At 42.4% G+C, this 17,287-nt stretch overlaps 1 protein-coding gene across 1 annotated transcript in view; it reads right to left on the bottom strand.

Annotated features, from left to right (window-relative positions):
- GPM6A (glycoprotein M6A) overlaps positions 1–15,734 on the bottom strand; it is a 257,123-nt gene extending 241,389 nt beyond the window's left edge. The window contains exon 1 of the mRNA XM_061177186.1: positions 15,652–15,734. Within this exon, the coding sequence (XP_061033169.1) occupies positions 15,652–15,655 (4 nt within the window). The 5' untranslated portion in view covers positions 15,656–15,734. The remainder of the gene's footprint in view (positions 1–15,651) is intronic.
- Positions 15,735–17,287: the final 1,553 nt, after the last annotated feature.

The following is a 17,287-nucleotide window of genomic DNA, read 5'->3' as shown; positions in this document are numbered from 1 at the left end:
AACATATTCATTTTCCTTAGAAAATTAAACTTTTTGTAGTTAGATATTCAAAGACTAAAGAAACTTAATTGAGATTCTTAAAAGATAGTAAGTAGGACTTGTTGCTATGACTCCAAAAACCAGCACGCAGCTTAATCAGCAGCCATTGCAATCACTGGGAGGAAATGGCTATTTTAGTTCTTAGTTTTACTTCTAAAGATGCAGGGATCAAAACTTGAATTTGACCTAGAAGCTGTCATGGTTCTAAAGATGCTTGACAAAAGGTTTGGCAAGTGTTAATAAGAATAGGAAAACAACAACCAACAAAGCAGTCAGATTTCTCAAACTTTCAGGACAGTAAAGTGCAGCAAACCAGCCAAGAGCCTAACAGCCAAAGATTATACCCAATGTACCGTGATGGGCATGCTCATTGCTCTAATCTGTTGTCAGTGATCAAAGACTAGATGTTTTCTCATACTAAACACCCAAAAAATAAACAGTGAGCTACAGCCACTGGGACGGAAGAAGAAAGCCAGTGACCAAGAAAACAGAAGGACTGGCTGCACTTGAGAGCAAACAGCCACTTGCACCTCGATTCTGTAGTCCGTGCAGGAACTGGAAGATCAGAGGCATGCCTGCTGGTGCTATTGAGCAATCAGGGGTAGAGAGACACTCCCCATACACATCTGAATCTAGAGATTCACCTGCCTGTAGCAGCACATGTTAATTTAAGAAAGCTTTAGTGGAAAACGAAAAGACATCATTACAGATATCCAATTAGTTTTTTTTTTAATTCACCTATCCAGAATGCAGTGTTTTAATTATACAGTGTTTTATTTTAATTACGTTGCTTTGGGTCAGTCCCTTACATAGAAGACGGGGGAGAACTGAATGAGTCTTTCAACCCCAAGGATATAGCCTTCTTCAAATATTCATCATTTTGAACTTTAAAAGCCAAGGAAAAGCAAGAAACAGAAAAAAAAAAAACCAGAGTGGCAAAAAAGAAAGGAAATAGAAGAGAGCCCCAGAATTAGGGAGACCTACAAGTAAGAATGTGAAATCTAAGGTGTTAAGAAAAAGGGTCTTTCTTCTTTGCCCTTCATCTCAAATCATGCATATTAAATATAAAAAATAGGAAAAAGGAGAAAATATTGCATAATGCTAAATCATTGGGGATAAAAAAACTGTCAGTACTCTGTCATTATCAATACTTAACTATATCGCATTCTTTGATATCTAAAGTTTCAGATTTTTAATTTTTCAACTTAGCTTGAATAGTATAATTGTCCATGGTTATAATCTGTAATTAAATATGTAGAATTAAGTTATTTCATTTGTAATTAAGTGGATGGCTTTACATCTGAGTCAAATTTTATAAATTTCTGATTATATCACACAGTCAATGGGAAATTTGATCTTAAGAGCTTGTTTGAAGGTTCTATTTAGATAGCAAGTGAAGCCAATTGCATAATCTTAGTAAAATACCCTTTCATCCGGAAAGTTTGTCATCTTGCACAGTTTCCAGGGAGGACCACGCAGGTAGCAGGAAGCAACAGAACATCTCTCTGGACAAGTAGATCAACACAGCAATCCTGAATCCCTGGGTTGACAGAAGTCATACCAGATCATCCTCCTATTTAATAACATGGGATTTGATACATACAGTTCAGTTAATTGGCAATTGCCTGAACTGTGAATATTTTCAGTTTGCTTATGCTCATCCTTGATGGCTTCTTCCTCTCTTTCATCAGCATACAACTTCTTCTGGTTGGTATTCCAACAGACAAAAAGATAGTTTTTCTTTTCATTATCTCTCACATTTCCTTCCTTTCTGCTTCATCGGTAACAAAATCTGCTAACTTCTTTATCACTCCCTGGCTGAGATGCTACAACTGCATGATCATGCACTAGAACCGTTTTCTCAGTCCTTGTGTGAAGGCTTCCTCCCATCTGTGCTGCAATAATCCAGGCTCTGGGACAAAAGATCAAGGGAGTTAAGAAGATTTGCAACAGAGTGGTCGGGGCTCTGGGCCATGCCTGAAGAGAAGGGAAATAATGATGGGCTGGAGCAGGGGGAAAGCAAACGAGGCTGTCAGGGCTCCAGAAGGACAGTGAGAAGGGTTAGAGTTGGAGAAACAGAGCGAGAGCACAAAGGTTAAGATGCTGTGACTAGTAGACCCTACTCTGCCCACCGCCGGGCACCATTCCTATGCGTTCTACACGATAGGAAGCCCTTGGGGCACATAGAGTGCGACGGGAATCACACCCTCTGGTGTTGTGCAATGTTACTGATGCTCTGAGCATGACTGGTTTTATTTTACATAGTCAGCAAATCCCACTTAAGGACAGAATCCAGGGGTGAGTTACGAGAGCCAGGGTTGAGGGCGGTACGGGGATGGAAATGACTAGTCTTGAAAGGGATGCCCACGTGGGCCAACACGCTGGTAAGATCTGGGGGAACACAGTAAGAGAACAAAAGAGCTGAGGACGTAGTCTGTACATGAACAGGACTGGCGGGAATATGCAGAGGTCAACTAGAAACTGAAGTAGACAAACAGCCTGAACATCAAAGAGGCTGACTTCTATTAGGGTGGCACCCCATGGCCCAGTCCAGAGGTCACGGAGAGTGGAAAAGTCAGAAGCCTTCATGCAAGACAGCTGGAGGGGAAGCAGATTCAGGTGGGCCCCAGAGCACTCACCCCACCTCCACGGCTTTGCACCTGCTCCTTCTGGGCTACGCCCACCTACTACCACCCTACCTTCTGACAGATTCACAGCAAGTCCAGGTCCTCTTCAAGGTCCCTTATTCAGAAAACCTCCCTGATGACTGCAGCTTCTACTGGTCTCTTCCATTCTGGACCAATAGCTTTAGAAATTATTATATTAGTCTAGATCTCCATTATCTAATTTTATCAAATAGTTTTCTGTGTGTGGGTGAGTTTTTTATCTCCCAATTAATACATAAATCCTTTTGGAGCAGAAATTATAGTTACTCTGCATCCTTCGCTGTCATTATGTGTAGAAGGGCAGGCATGTGGTTGATCCTTAAGAAATACTTGTTCAGGGCTTCCCTGGTGGCACAGTGGTTGAGAATCCGCCTGCCAGTGTAGGGGGCACGGGTTCGAGCCCTGGTCTGGGAAGATCCCACATGCCGCGGAGCGACTAAGCCCGTGCGCCACAACTACTGAGCCTGCGCTCTAGAGCCCGCAAGCCACAGCTACTGAGCCCACGAGCCACAACTACTGAAGCCCACGCGCCTAGAGCAGCCACCGCAATGAGAAGCCCGCGCACGGCAACGAGTGGCCCCCGTTGGACGCAACTAGAGAAAGCCCGCGCAGCAACGAAGACCCAACGCGGCCAAAAATAAATAAATTAAATAAATTAAAAAAAAAAAAAGAAAAAAAAACTTGTTCAGTCAAATCAATATCAAAATATACTTAAGGGACTTCCCTGGTGGTCCAGTAGATAAGACTCCGTGCTTCCACTGCAGGGGGCACGGGTTCAATCCCTGGTCGGAGAACTAAGATCCTGCACGCTGAGCAGCGGAGCCAAAGAAAATAAAATAAAATACATTTAAGAGTCTGCTTTTTTTGGGAGGAGTATTCTTTTTTAATTTAGTTTTTCACTTTCTTACATTTTTTCAGCCTTAATGAGGTATAACTGACAAACAAAATTGTATATATGTGAAGTACACAACATGATGACATATGCATACATTGTGAACGATGACCACAATTAAGTTCATTCACACATCCATCACCTCACATAGTTAGCTCCTTATTATGGTGAGAAGCTTCACATCTACTCTCTAATAACTTCAAGTATATAATACACCGTATTATTTTACTGTGGAAGTGTTGGTGGCCTTAGGTACAATGATTCTGCCACAACGATGATTTTAATATGATGCAATGAGATATATGAGCTATCATTGGTATTTTTAATTTTTTTTACCTCCTTTGAGAGTATCACTTTACCTCCCAGTTTATTTAAACAGGACGTATTTATCATGTTATGTAAAGGGACGTTTATTAAGGTAATTGCTGTGAAATGATTGAAACTAATAACACTAATTTTTCTAGTGATCACGACTTCATTTATACCTAAGGAACCAATTACTTACAAATGATGCACTTATATTAATAGTTGCTCTGGATTTTTCTTCTCCAGAGATTTGTCACCCTGAGTTTACTTTCTCATCTATAATTAACAAACAAAATTTTACTCTTCTTTGTAAATCTTTCTTTAGGAAGGAAAGAATGTGTAAAACAGTGACAATAATGGGTCTTTGTCACACATATATATAGCACTTCATCATGAATTTTTGTCCTTGTTGTACTATCTAGTAGAAAACCTGAAACAGGACTGCAGAAAACTCCCTTCCTATCCCATGTCTGTTATCTGCGCTTCAAATCTAGGCTGAAGTAGATAGCTGACTTATCTCAATAATAGAAAATGTCTACTAAAATAAATATTACTGTGTATTTAGTCTTCAGCATTTTTTGAAAACGCAATTCCATTGCAGCATTTCCCTTTTACATAGTTTTTCTAATAAAAGAAATAACAAAATATTACACCCAGATGGAATTAGCCAGCAGTGAGTTATATTTTATTTTTATATTTTATTTTATATTCTCATGTCACCTCCTTCTTTATGCTCTAATATTTCTTTTTTAAATAGTGCTTGTTTGGGACTCATAGACTAGGATATAACCATAGTGGTATTTTTCACCAGCAGAGAATGTTGCTGATGGTTAAAAAACCAGTTCTAAGACTTGCAAAATGATTCCTTTTTAATTATAACAACCTCACAGGACACTATTGTGTACTCACACACGTAAAAATTAAACAAATCAAAGAAAATGCAGGAACAAGAACCCCCCACACACACACACAAACATATAGCCACACATTTCAAAAGTTTAGGATCCTACCAGGATAAGGAATACAAACCTACACGTTAAAATACATCAACCAGTTCCCTCACTTATCACTGATATATTAATAATGATATATAATGAATTCTACGTGAGCAATGTAGCCTAACGAAGCCTGAGATAATTTCTGGAAACATGTATGCCTGGTGGGTTTTTTTGTTTGTTTGTTTTGGTTTGTTTTTTAAATTAATTAATTTATTTATTTTTGGCTGTGTTGGGTCTTCGTTTCTGTGTGAGGGCTTTCTCTAGTTGCGGCAAGCGGGAGCCACTCTTCATCGCGGTGCGCGGGCCTCTCACTATCGCGGCCTCTCTTGTTGCGGAGCACAGGCTCCAGACGCGCAGGCTCAGTAGTTGTGGCTCACGGGCCTAGTTGCTCCGCGGCATGTGGGATCTTCCCAGACCAGGGCTCGAACCCGTGTCCCCTGCATTGGCAGGCAGATTCTCAACCACTGCGTCACCAGGGAAGCCCCTGGTGTTTTATTTTGTTTCAGTTGTTCCTTTATCCTCACTTGGTAAATATAAAAACATATACTTATGGCCATGAAGAAAGAAAAATACCAAAATCTTGTGGCTGAAGGCTTGAGAGTCTTCTTTGTTAGAAAGTCTAGATTGACGCCACAAAGAAATGAGTTAGACGGACAGATCTGCTTGCCATTTGAGAACCAATGCAATGAAACCATCCTCATGGATATGTTGTATTTATTTTTTGCTTGTTTATCAGCTTATGGGCATTTAGAGCTGAATGGAATCCTATGGGCCACTTAAGCCAAATCCTTCATTTGTACCTGAGGGAAAAGGGAACACAGATGGGTAACAGCAGAGCTGGGACAAGAACCACACAGAAATCAGGAGATTTCTGGTCTAGGGAAACCACAATAAGCTTCATCTCTGTTGCTTCGTTTAACTGTTTGAAATAGATCATAAATTTATCTGTATATTCTTAGTATTAAAGGTATAAATATCCTCTATAAATGAAATATGAGAAAAATAAACACAATATGTTTGTCAAAACAGACAAGTTACAACATCTTTACTGGACTTATTATAACACAATTTAAAACAATCAAGAAGCATGGTCTTTCATTAAAAAAAAAAAAAAAAAAAAAAATCCTGGACTTCCCTGGTGGCACAGTGGTTAAGAATCCACCTGCCAATGCAGGGAACACGGGTTCAAGCTCTGGTCCGGGAAGATCCCACATGCCGCGGAGCAACTAAGCCCGCGAGCCACAACTACTGAGCCTGCGAGCCACAACTCCTGACCCCGCGCGCCTAGAGCCCGTGCTCTGCAACAAGGGAAGCCACCGCAATGAGAAGCCCGTCCACCGGAACGAACAGTAGCCCCCACTCGCCGCAACTAGAGAAAGCCCGCGCGTAGCAACAAAGACCCAATGCAGCCAAAAATAAATAAATAATTTTTTAAAACTCCTCAAATGGCATCATTCTTATAGACAAAATATATATAATTTTTTACTTTAAAAACCCTGTTTAAGTAATACCAAATAGTTCCTGTGATTAATCACTCTGTACTACGTTGCCCAGGGATCCTGACATTCCAAGGCATCAGCAGTTTATGCCTCTCCCTAAGGTCACTCCCCTTTTCTTAAAATATGAAGGAATTCTTGCAGTTCTTTTCTACCTGATAAAAATCTTTTGACCTTGGATCCACCCAAATCCTTTCTTTCTCTCTCTCTCCTTCGTCTTCCCCCTTCTTCCCTCCGTCCTCTTTCTCCTTTTTAGTCCTTGAAATCTGCTCCATGAGAGCAGGTTTGTATCTTCACCCCTTTATTAAAAGCACTGTAACTTCAGTGGGCTTATATCAACAAAAAATCCGTCGCTGCAAAAGGAATGTCATTCCTTTATTCTTCCTTCTGTTGGGCTAGACGCTACAGGTCCCTGGTTTCTCAAAACGCTGTCCTTCTCGGACTCCTCTGCAGTCGAACTAACTCTGTCTCATCTGTTTTCAGAGGATTCTTCTAGGGCTGTTTGTCTTCATGTTTCCCATCTCATTGGGGCCTTCGGCCCAGTGTTGAAACCCTCCCAGGACCACAGCCCTAACCCTGTCATTCCACAGTTCTGCCTTCTTTCCTGTCTCCTGCCATGACTAATTCTAAATACAGTTTTCATCAGTAAGAGTCAAATGCTGTATTTCTGTAACTTTCTACTAAGTTAGGGAGGTCAACAGTGTTAGACAAACAGCTTAAGGGCGAGAGTGTTTGTTGTGTTTTTGCCAATTACCTGGAAGGTGCAGTCTTCAGAATCTGGACGTGACCTCAAATAACGGGGGAGAAAATACACATTCACAACTAAGCGTCACAGATGTAGAAGTAAGGCACTGAGAGTGCACAGAAAAGGCAGACTTTCATTAGATGCAGTGCTTACCAAATTCCAGGCACTTGTGCCCCGCAGTCACGGTTTTTACCAGATTCTCCTAGCAATGTGTAAAAATAGAATACTTTACTCAGCATTTATTACATTCAAAGCTTTTTTCAAATACCCCTCTTTTTTTCTAGAAGCATCCCTGTAGATAAATATTGTTGGTTTTATCCCCACCAATTATAAATTGAAGCCCAGAAGGTTAAGTGACGAAAGTGCCCAAGTTCCGTGGCTAATTAGTGGATAAATTAGGATAAAAATTTACTGAAATACTTATGTTTTAACAACTTCTACAGAACAAAATTGCCTCCAGGTATATGGTTTGTCCCATATTTAAGTATCATCATTATTCTCCTTTACTTGATATTTTAAAACACAATTTACATTTTTACTAAAATATATTTTAAATGAAACTTTAAATCTCTACCTTAAATAGAAAGTCAGTATTTCTTATTTTAAAAACAATGGAAAAAAAAAAAAAACAATGATTACCAAAGGCTCAAAGTCTAGGTCCTGCCCTCTCTTTATTAAAAAGGGGAACTCTCTGAAATATCACTGATATTCTTTAATTATTCGACCTTTTTTTGACTTGAGTACCATTTTACCTCTCAGTTTATTTAAACCTGGATGCCTTTATTATGTAAAGGGAGATCTCTTAAGGTAATTGCTGTGAAATGAATATAACTAATAACACTAAATTAGGATTTCTTTTTGACTTAATCAAAAGAATTGAAAGAATATTGAGATGAGAATAACTTTATCACGGTAACGTTCAACTTTATTTAATGCCATGTCCTCGAACCACCTAAAATGGAAAGGCGGTATAACACAGACTCCCTGGAGCCAGAGGGCCTCAGTTCAGAATCCCTCTTGACTGTTTACTAGTTAGGTTACCTTGAGCAAATTATTTAAACCTCTCTGTATAAAAATGAAGATGATGATGATAACACACATCACACGATTGTTTGGAAGATTAAACTACTAAGTACTTATAAAGCATTGTAAATAGTGCATGGCACATATTAAATAGTGTAGAAGTATTTGTGAAATACATAAAATAAAAATACTGGGGACTTCCCTGGTGGCGCAGTGGTTAAGACTCCGCGCTCCCAGTGCAGGGGACCCGGGTTCGATCCCTGCTCAGGGAACTAGATCCCACATGCATGCCGCAATTAAGTTGCATGCCACAACTAAGGAGGCTGCCTGCCGCAACTAAGACCCGGCACAACCAAAGAAATAAATAAAATAAATATTAAAAAATAAAAAGAAGCATTATCATAACTCATTTGTCGAACATTTAAAAAAAAAAAAAACTTTGCATTTCACTAGCATATATCCCACGCTTTGGAAAACACTAAGCTGGGCAGATAGTGGAAATTTTTCATGCAGGAAATATATTTAAGCTGACAATAGTTTTGCATTTCCATTGGGAAATAGAAAGGACGTGCCATGGAGTAAAAAACGAGCATGATCAAATAGTTGGAGGTAAGAAAAGGCTGAGGGTGAGTAGATGAAATTAGTTTGTAGTTTCTTTCGGTTAAGGGATAAAATGCATGAGCGATAATAGCAGGAAATGAAGCTGGGGAGGTCAGCGACACGATCAAGAGCTGTGCTTGAGTGGGGTGTCTTGATCATCACATGGGGGTGATTAGGAGGAGGCCAAAGCGGGGACGTAACTGGCAGTGAAAAGACCACTAAGGTGCAGGCTGGAGGGGGTGAGGGACTGGCGGAAAGCAACGGCAATGACACGGGATAAGACAGTGTGGACGGTCGGAGGGCTAATGACGTTTGCTCAACAAGGCCAGGTCTATTCGAGTCATCAAGAGAAAGAAAGAGGAGGAAGAGGGCAAAGGAAGAGAGGAGGGAACCAGTCAGATCCCGGCAGGAGGAACCCCGTTTTGCAGGCGTTGAGGCTGAGGCACTAGAGGGGCGGCTGGGTGGAGACAGCTGACACTGGAGCCCAGTGACACGGCTTCGGGAGTTACGTGCACATAAGTAACACTTGGAACCATGAGACGGGAAATCATTAGTAATTTTCAGAGGGAGAGTTTCAGTAAACTCTGGAGAGCATCACCCCATCCTAAGGCTAAGAAGTGACTGGTAAGGAAGGAAAGAGCAACTAGATAGAGACTTCATCAGGTTAAGTCTCAATAGGACACAAGTGAGGAGTAGCAGCTGTGACGGCCCTCAGCCAGCTTGATGGGGGACAGAGGCTTTCTGGAAGAGCCAATTCTCGAAGCGTGTCCTAGGCTTCATCCTCAACACTGGGTGAACCACATGTTGGCACTGAAGGTCCAACGGTCAAGCCCAAACCTTCTGAATTTGAATCTTGGCAGTGGGACCCAGCAATTAGTATTGAACGTATTCTCTAAGTTATTCTATTTAGACAATAAACGTAGAGGTTCTAGAAAAAGAAGTCTTACAGAAACAGCAAGAGGTATTTATTGTGCTATCATTATATAGTTTGGGTAGATCTCGTACATCGTAGAGAAAGTAGTGAGTGACTATTTTGACAGGTCATCTTAACAAACTAAAGAAGAATTTAACTCCGTGTCATAGTACCTTCTGAACTCCTCAGGCATTATTCCAGTTCTGTTGGTTATATAGGTCAGGCCTTTATTTCTTGTTGAGATGTGCTTTTTGTTTGTCTGCCACATCATGACTACTGGGCACAAAGTATGTGGCTTCATATTATCTACCCTCATTTCCTCACCTCTTGTCAAACAGTTGAAAATAGAATGACCTCAAATCAGTCAGGTTGAAACAGAATCTAATTCTTTTTTAAGGCCTCTAAGTTTCTAGGTTGAAACTAATTCCGTCCTGGACTTTAAACCCATCTCATTTACCCTAATTTTTCTTTGTTTTTCGACTGTCTAGGAGAAAGACCTATATTTTTGTATCATAAATGACAGCTCTGACTCTTTCCTGTTAAAAATAATAAAATGACATTTACATTTAAAGTTTTAATAAACTGAATCTTACATGTTTAATTTAGAAACATATCTTTCAAAAAATAAGTACAGTTAAGACTACACTTATTTTTAGTTGCACCATACCAATTCCAATTATGTTTTTGTACAGTTAACACGTTTTTGAAAAATAAAGCAAGCTTCTGAACAGTTCACTACAAAACACCTAGTTTATTGTGACAAGAGGATATTGAATAAAGGATTTATGCTAATTGACCTACCTTCCAATTTATGACATAAACTCAAATTTAAGTAAAATAAACAGTAATTTGCAATAGCCTTAGAAACTTCAAATTTAAATTAAAATAAGAAATATTAGCTGATCGTATTTGAAATTATTCTGAGTAGAGCTTATCCCAGCATTTTACTAACACATTTCCACCCAGGCATGAATTTCCACACTCAAATGTTTTACTGTGAAACTTTAGTGTGACGAGCTGGACTTCTTCATAGTTCTAACTAAAGTTTCAATGCTTTACCATGTGTTTCAGAAAACTCGTATCAAATTTTCAGTTGTAAACCTGACGATGTCTCTGCTGTGAAACACACTTACATCTCTTCCAGGAATGAGATCCAGTAGCTGCCTACCTCAGTTCCTTCTCTCCGCCTCTCCTCGAATCAGGAGGAAGGGGGGTCTAATGCCCCTCCTCTTGAATTTGACTGTCCTGAGTGATTTTTGTGACCATTAGAAGACAGCTGAAGTGATGTTTTGGGACCTAAGATGTTCTAGGTTATAAGAGGCCTTGCAGCTTCGGCCGGGTTTTTTCTTGGAACACTTTTCTAGGGCTGCTCCCTCTTGGAACCCAGCCACCATGTTGTGAAAAGTCCAAGCCACTTGGAGGCAACCCCACCTGAAGTCCCAGCCAACAGCCACCATGTGGTCAGCTACACGTGGGAGCTACTTTAGACGACCAGCCCAACCAAGTCTTCAGATGCTTGAACCCCCGGCAGACACTCAACTGCAAGGCAGGAGACCTCAAACGAGAATTGCTCAGCAGTCAGTCCACAGAACCATGACAGATAATAACAAATTGTTGTTTTAATTCACTAGTTATGGAGATAGCTGTTACGCAGTGAAGATAACCAGAATATTAATCCTTCTCTGCTCAGGTTCAGACTATCAGACGTTTATAATTTTCTAGGGAATATAACATACTAGAGGCCAATTGACCCTTAAAAAGTTTTGCCCAGTAGTCTAGCATCTTTAACATGTTCTTGATTTGTTTAATGGAAATAGCTCGAGCTTATCTTTTTACATGTTTTTTCCTCTAATTGTTACTAAATCAAGATCTGAGCTACATAAATGTACAGAATCATGCCCAACCCCTCATCAAACAAAAGAGGAAACAGGATCCCCAAGATTTGCATAATCCACCCAAAGATTATCATTTGCTTCTCCTGCTTCATATCTTGGCTCTTTGTACCTTGTTGACAACTGCCTCTAGGGGTCATACTTTCCTGAAAAAAAAAAGTGTGAGTTCAAGACAATACCATGTCTCATTACTCTTGGCCTAAATTTGCAAATAATTTTACAGATCCTTAACCAAGTCCATTTTTACTGAAATTGAATGACAGCAAAATATTTCTGTCTGATGTTCTCCTCTTGTCAAAATTTCTGGACTCCTAGATCTAACACTGAAAGTTAAAGATGTCACATTTCACTGTTCTAATTTTAGGGCATTGACACACATTATGTAGTTGATGTTTCTCTTCCAGCAAACAGTGTTTCTCCTCCTTCCCTTTCCCTCCACCCACCTCCCTATACTCCTACCTCTAGACAGACAATTCATATATTATATGGATTTACCTCTCACCAAAGATTGGTGACCTTCTAACTTTTATTTTCCTTCTTGTTCTTGCCCTCTGATTAATTTCTCACTGTATGTTTCCAATCCACCAACATTTGTCTTTAGATGCCTAGCCATCACCTTTTAACTAACATTTCAAAAATGAAATTAATCTCCTGTCCAAAGCATCCAGAAAATAAACCATCTGTTTCATCCTTTAAATAATCTATCAAGGGACCTGCTATATCCCCAATCCTCAAGGTTTCAAATCTCCAGAAAATACCTCTTATTCATTCTCCTCTTTATTGCTTAATTTCCTAATTTTATAGACTTTTCACTAGAAATATCATTCATCTTTTTTTCCCTCCATTTCCACTACTGGTACTCTTCCACTAGGACTAAGCTAGACATGTACCATATCACTTCAGGATTACTGTGACAACTGGTTCTGTCCTCTCCAATTCATCCTGTGTCTTAAACAACACTGCTCAATTTATCTTCCTTAAACACTAATTTCATTACAATTCTTCTTTGCTCAAGAACATTCCATGATTCTCTATTTCCTCTTACATAAATTCTAAATTCCTCTGGTTGCTTTTGAAGGCTCTCCAAAATCAAGTCCCATCCTGTCAACCCAGGTCCACGTCTACAGCTCCGCTCCCCCAAATTCCTTCCTGCATTGGGTAGCGGCCCATTATTCTATCTAGAACACCTCTTCCCAAATCCTTCACATCCATCCAAATACCACCAGGCTCAATACCACTCCCTCCATGAAACTTTCCACAATAATATCTAAATAATGTCCAACATCACCTTTTAAATAAAACAAAGAACGGTAAGTGACGTGGTTAGAGGAGAAATATAAAATATCCCCCCACCTATCTCACACTGGAGCCTGGAATTTCATAATTAGAGACCATGTGGGTTAAAGTTAACCTTGCAGCTAAAATATAAATATTCTTAGCAAGGAGTCAGTCCTGCATTTTTTCAGTATGAAATGCTTCATCATATCCTTTCTGGAGAGCAAAATTCAGGTGCAGAGGGAAAGCCTGTTGCATACCTAGATTAGCTGAAGGCATCACTGAGGAAAGAAAATACATAAAAGGAGGAAGCAAGGGATACCAAAATCTCAATTTGCCTACTTCGCAAATAACTCTTCTTTTTGAGGATTAGCCTTGTGCATTATAAATAACTATCAATTATTCAGAATATTTTATTAACCAATTACTCTCATTCTTCCACGATGCTAGAGTATGGATTTCTTCTTCTGAGTCAAGCAAGAATTGATTGCTATATTCACTCCCATAGCACCATCTTCCTTTTTTTAAATGATGAATTTCAGTTGTCATGACACCAGAAAAAGATGGATTCAGCTTGCTGGCATAGTCAGGCATTCTGCTACACTGCTTTCCCCTTTATCCTAGCAATTTGGACTCCAATGCTAAACCCTCACCCCCCTACTACCTCTAAATAAAAGAAGTTCTAAGCAATGTGTTTTTCACAAGTAAATGAAAAGAAGAGGAGAGAGATGACCTGAAGTGACCAAGTGTTTTCTCTCTAGTTTCTGGACAGATTTCCTTCCTTCTTTCTCTCATCGGCCCCCCTCGGCTCCTTCCTTGGCTCTTCCTATTTGTGGACCGCGTGTCTGGGTCACTGTCCTGAGTGCTGGCCTCAAGCTCTCACTCTAGCGCTACCCACTTGTTCCTTTCTCTACTTCCCTGACCTCTGGGTTCTCACCTGCTTCCTCTACCCACTCTCTCCTACTAGCCATCTGACACCTACATGAGTTTTTAGTGACCTCGATTACAATAGGAAAAGGTAGTCCATTCCTGGCAGAAAAAGGAAGAGACAAATTTTAGGTACCTGTCAGTTTACAGGTAGGACAGAGAAGTCTTCAAGCTCAGGATTGGCAGAAGAGCTTAGCTGCTAACTCCACCCCCTGCCCCGAAGAACACTCTCCTGTAACCTGGGATCGTGTGTAATGTATCCAAGGACATTGAAGTAAAAGCCAAGACCAACTGTTTTCATTATAGCTTGGAAATGCAACCTAGAGAAATAATTAACTGCAAAATTATGTGTACTTTACCCCTTGATAGACAGTCCACTCAAGCTTAAGGTTACAAGGCAAAAATGTCATTCTTTCTAGAGATTTTATGTTGGATCCAAATAGCATCTTAATGTTTTTAGTAAAATGAATGGGTTACATCAGTCAATTATTTTGGTTTTCCATTTATGAGAGCTTTTTCCCTCTATGTGCTATTCTAACAAGAGTTTATATGCCCATGTATCTAGAAAGAAAGGCAAGAAAGAAGAGAGAGAGAGGGAGGGAGGGAGGGAGGGACGGAGGGAGGAAGAGCCTGAAACTCATTCTGTCATACTTGGGAAAATGTTTTATCTTTCCTTTTTAACTTGAAAACATTCCTTCCGTTTCAGAAAACTTTTAAAGACAGTTCTTCTTGCAGATCATCTGCAACACTATTTTATTCAAAGGCCCTAAAAATGGGTCTTTCTAAAACTTCTCCAGAATCACGCAAGAGACTATACATGTCTTGACCACAATTAACATTCACAGGCAAAAATGTCCTCGGCTTTCTCTTTTTTCCTTTCTTCCAAGTTGGCCAGCGTCTATGAACGGCACCGATTAGCAGTCAAAGCATCCCCTAACCCTCGAGCCTGTGGGAACTTAGGAATTTCCACCCGAGCACGTCAATCCCAAAGGCCTCCTTTACCCTGGAAGAAATCCCTGACAACAAAGGACAAGCGAGAGGCCGGGGGAGGGGCGTAACGCGCTCGGACGCGAAGAACCGAGAACGCGGGCGTCGACGAGCCAGCCGGGCTACCGGTGGGTCGCTGCTCAGTAACCGTGAGCGGCGGCACGGCCGGGCCCCCTCCGGCCTCCGGGACGGGCCGCGCCGCCTCTGCAGGGCGCGTGACGCCTGCTCTCCGGCCCCCGCGCCCAAGCCTCCTCGTGGGACGCCGCCTCCTCGGGCTCCGCTTGGCCCGACGGGTTCACACCCGGTCCCCCTCCGCCCACCCACATTCCCGGGGCCGTTGCAGCTGCAGCCGCTCAGCTCCGAAGCGGGCGGGCCCCGTCTAGAAACTTGAGCGGAGCGGCGCGCGCCCCAGCGCCCCGGGACCTGGGCCGGGACGGACAGCCCGCGCCCCTCGCCACCGGCCCAGCTCTGCTGGAGGCACGTCGGCCTCCAGCCTCCACGTCAAGCCTTTTGTGCCGCCGTGGCGGCCCGCCGAGGCGGGGGCTGGAAAGGGTCCCCAACTCGCCTCGTCCCAGCGCCTTCCCGCACGCAAACCTGGGCGAATGGAAAGTGCACGACGTCGCCACTCCTCGAGCCCCGTCTCAACTTGCTCGCCGAACCGCACACTGAAACGTGGCACACGTGGGGACAGCCACCCCGCCCCCCGACTCTCCTTATCCTCCCCCCCGACCCCGGGCCGCCCACGCGCGGCGACCCCCGGGCCGCGGTCCTCCCCCGGCGCCCGGGGAAAGTCCACAGACGGACGGGGGAGGCGGGGAGCGATGCAGTCCGAGGCCGACCGACACCCACTTTCTTCCCGCCACACCCGCCCCCGAGGCCGAGCCTCACTCACCCATGGCGCCGCGTCCCCCTTCCCTGCGGCCCCTCCGGAGCGCAAGCGGCCGGCGCAGCCCGGGGCCAAGGGCTCCGCGCGCCTCCCCTGCTCCGCGCGCCGCGGCGAGTGACGGCCTCGCCCCTCCCAGCCTCGCCGGCTCCCGGGGCTCCCGGCTCCGCGGCGGCCGCGCAGACCCCTCCCTCTTCCCACCTGCGCCGCGGGCGACTGGCTGCGGCCTCGCGGTTCCCGCCGCGCCCCCCCCGCTCCCGGGCCCCCTCCCCTCCGCGCTCAGGCCCGGGCGAGCCACGTGCAAACGCCCTTCCCCGCCCCCCCTACGTTAAACACACATTACACACCCGCACCGTCTCAGCGCCCCACGGACGACCGGGTAGCCAAGATAATCGTCCCTAACGTGGAGAGCAGGAAAGATTCTTCCAGAAGAGTTTGATGGGATGATTTCTACATTCCCTAAAATCTTCTCTTGTTTTCAGTATTCCAGTTTTTCCCTTAATAACAACATTAAGGCAATAGGAAGAGAAAATTCTCCCTTGAATTTATGTCTCTCTTCTTTCTTCTCTGTTAATTATATTTGTTTCTGTAACCTGGTAAAGCTATAAAGTCCTAAAAGAGACACACCGCACACACACACACACACACATCATCATCATCATCATCATATGCAGAAGTCACCTGGAAAATAAATGACTCAGTGCAAGAAGCAGTAGATAGTGCTGAAAAAAGCACTGGGCTTGCCAGGTGGGAGGAATCGGTTGTGATTCTGGCTCTACTACTAACATACTGGGACTCAGTTTCTTAATTTGTAACATGAAAGACCTGGAAAAAGTGATCTCTAAGGTCCCTTCAAGCTAAAAAAAAAAATTATATAATTCCTTGGGCTATTGGCCTAGTTCTTTCAGGATTCATAGTGGAGAAGTTATTTCAGTAAGTCAGTCCCCAAAGTATCTCAAGCTCCTTTTTCGTACAGGACACACCCTAAAGTATACAAATCTATGCCATGAACAAGCAGAAGAATGAAATGAAGTGCATGGTTACCAACCTTGAGGAACATTGCTAAGTAATGGAGAAGACACGATACGAAAAATAATTCAGAGCACGTTTGGCAGAAAAACATGAAGAAATGCTGAGCGTATCATTAAAATGGCACAGAAACGTTTGCACAGCTATTTCTCACGTAGTGGAAGAGGCACACTCCTGGAAGGATGCCGTGAATGCCTTTCAATTAAATGGAAATAGAAAGTTGTTCTTGTGGGTGGGGAAAGGAAGTAGTCGATAAAAGTTAAAAGTGTTCAACGTACCATTGAGAAATGCATCACCGTTCTGGAAATTGACGAACATGAGCCGTGATTGCAGCAAAGCATAATACTTATACCTGGGTCCAAGAAAGATAAATGATGAATGTTTGGAGATTAATTCATAACCACAGCTTTTGGATCACCACAGACAACTTACTTCTTATTTCCTGAGGCTCTATTTCAAGATATTATAATTCTAAAATTAGAACTATTCTTTTTCCAGTGGAATTACACCATGATTCTGAAATACAAAATAATAACTATAACATAAATTAAGTGTGGTTTATTAAGTGTCGGGCACTGTTCTAAAGGCTTTATGTTAATGCATATAGTTCTCACAA

This window comes from Eubalaena glacialis, chromosome 20 (genome assembly GCF_028564815.1).
Source record: "Eubalaena glacialis isolate mEubGla1 chromosome 20, mEubGla1.1.hap2.+ XY, whole genome shotgun sequence".
Taxonomy (NCBI): Eukaryota; Metazoa; Chordata; class Mammalia; order Artiodactyla; family Balaenidae; genus Eubalaena; species Eubalaena glacialis.
Note: the sequence above shows the minus strand (reverse complement) of the source record. Positions and strands in the feature narration are given on the sequence as shown.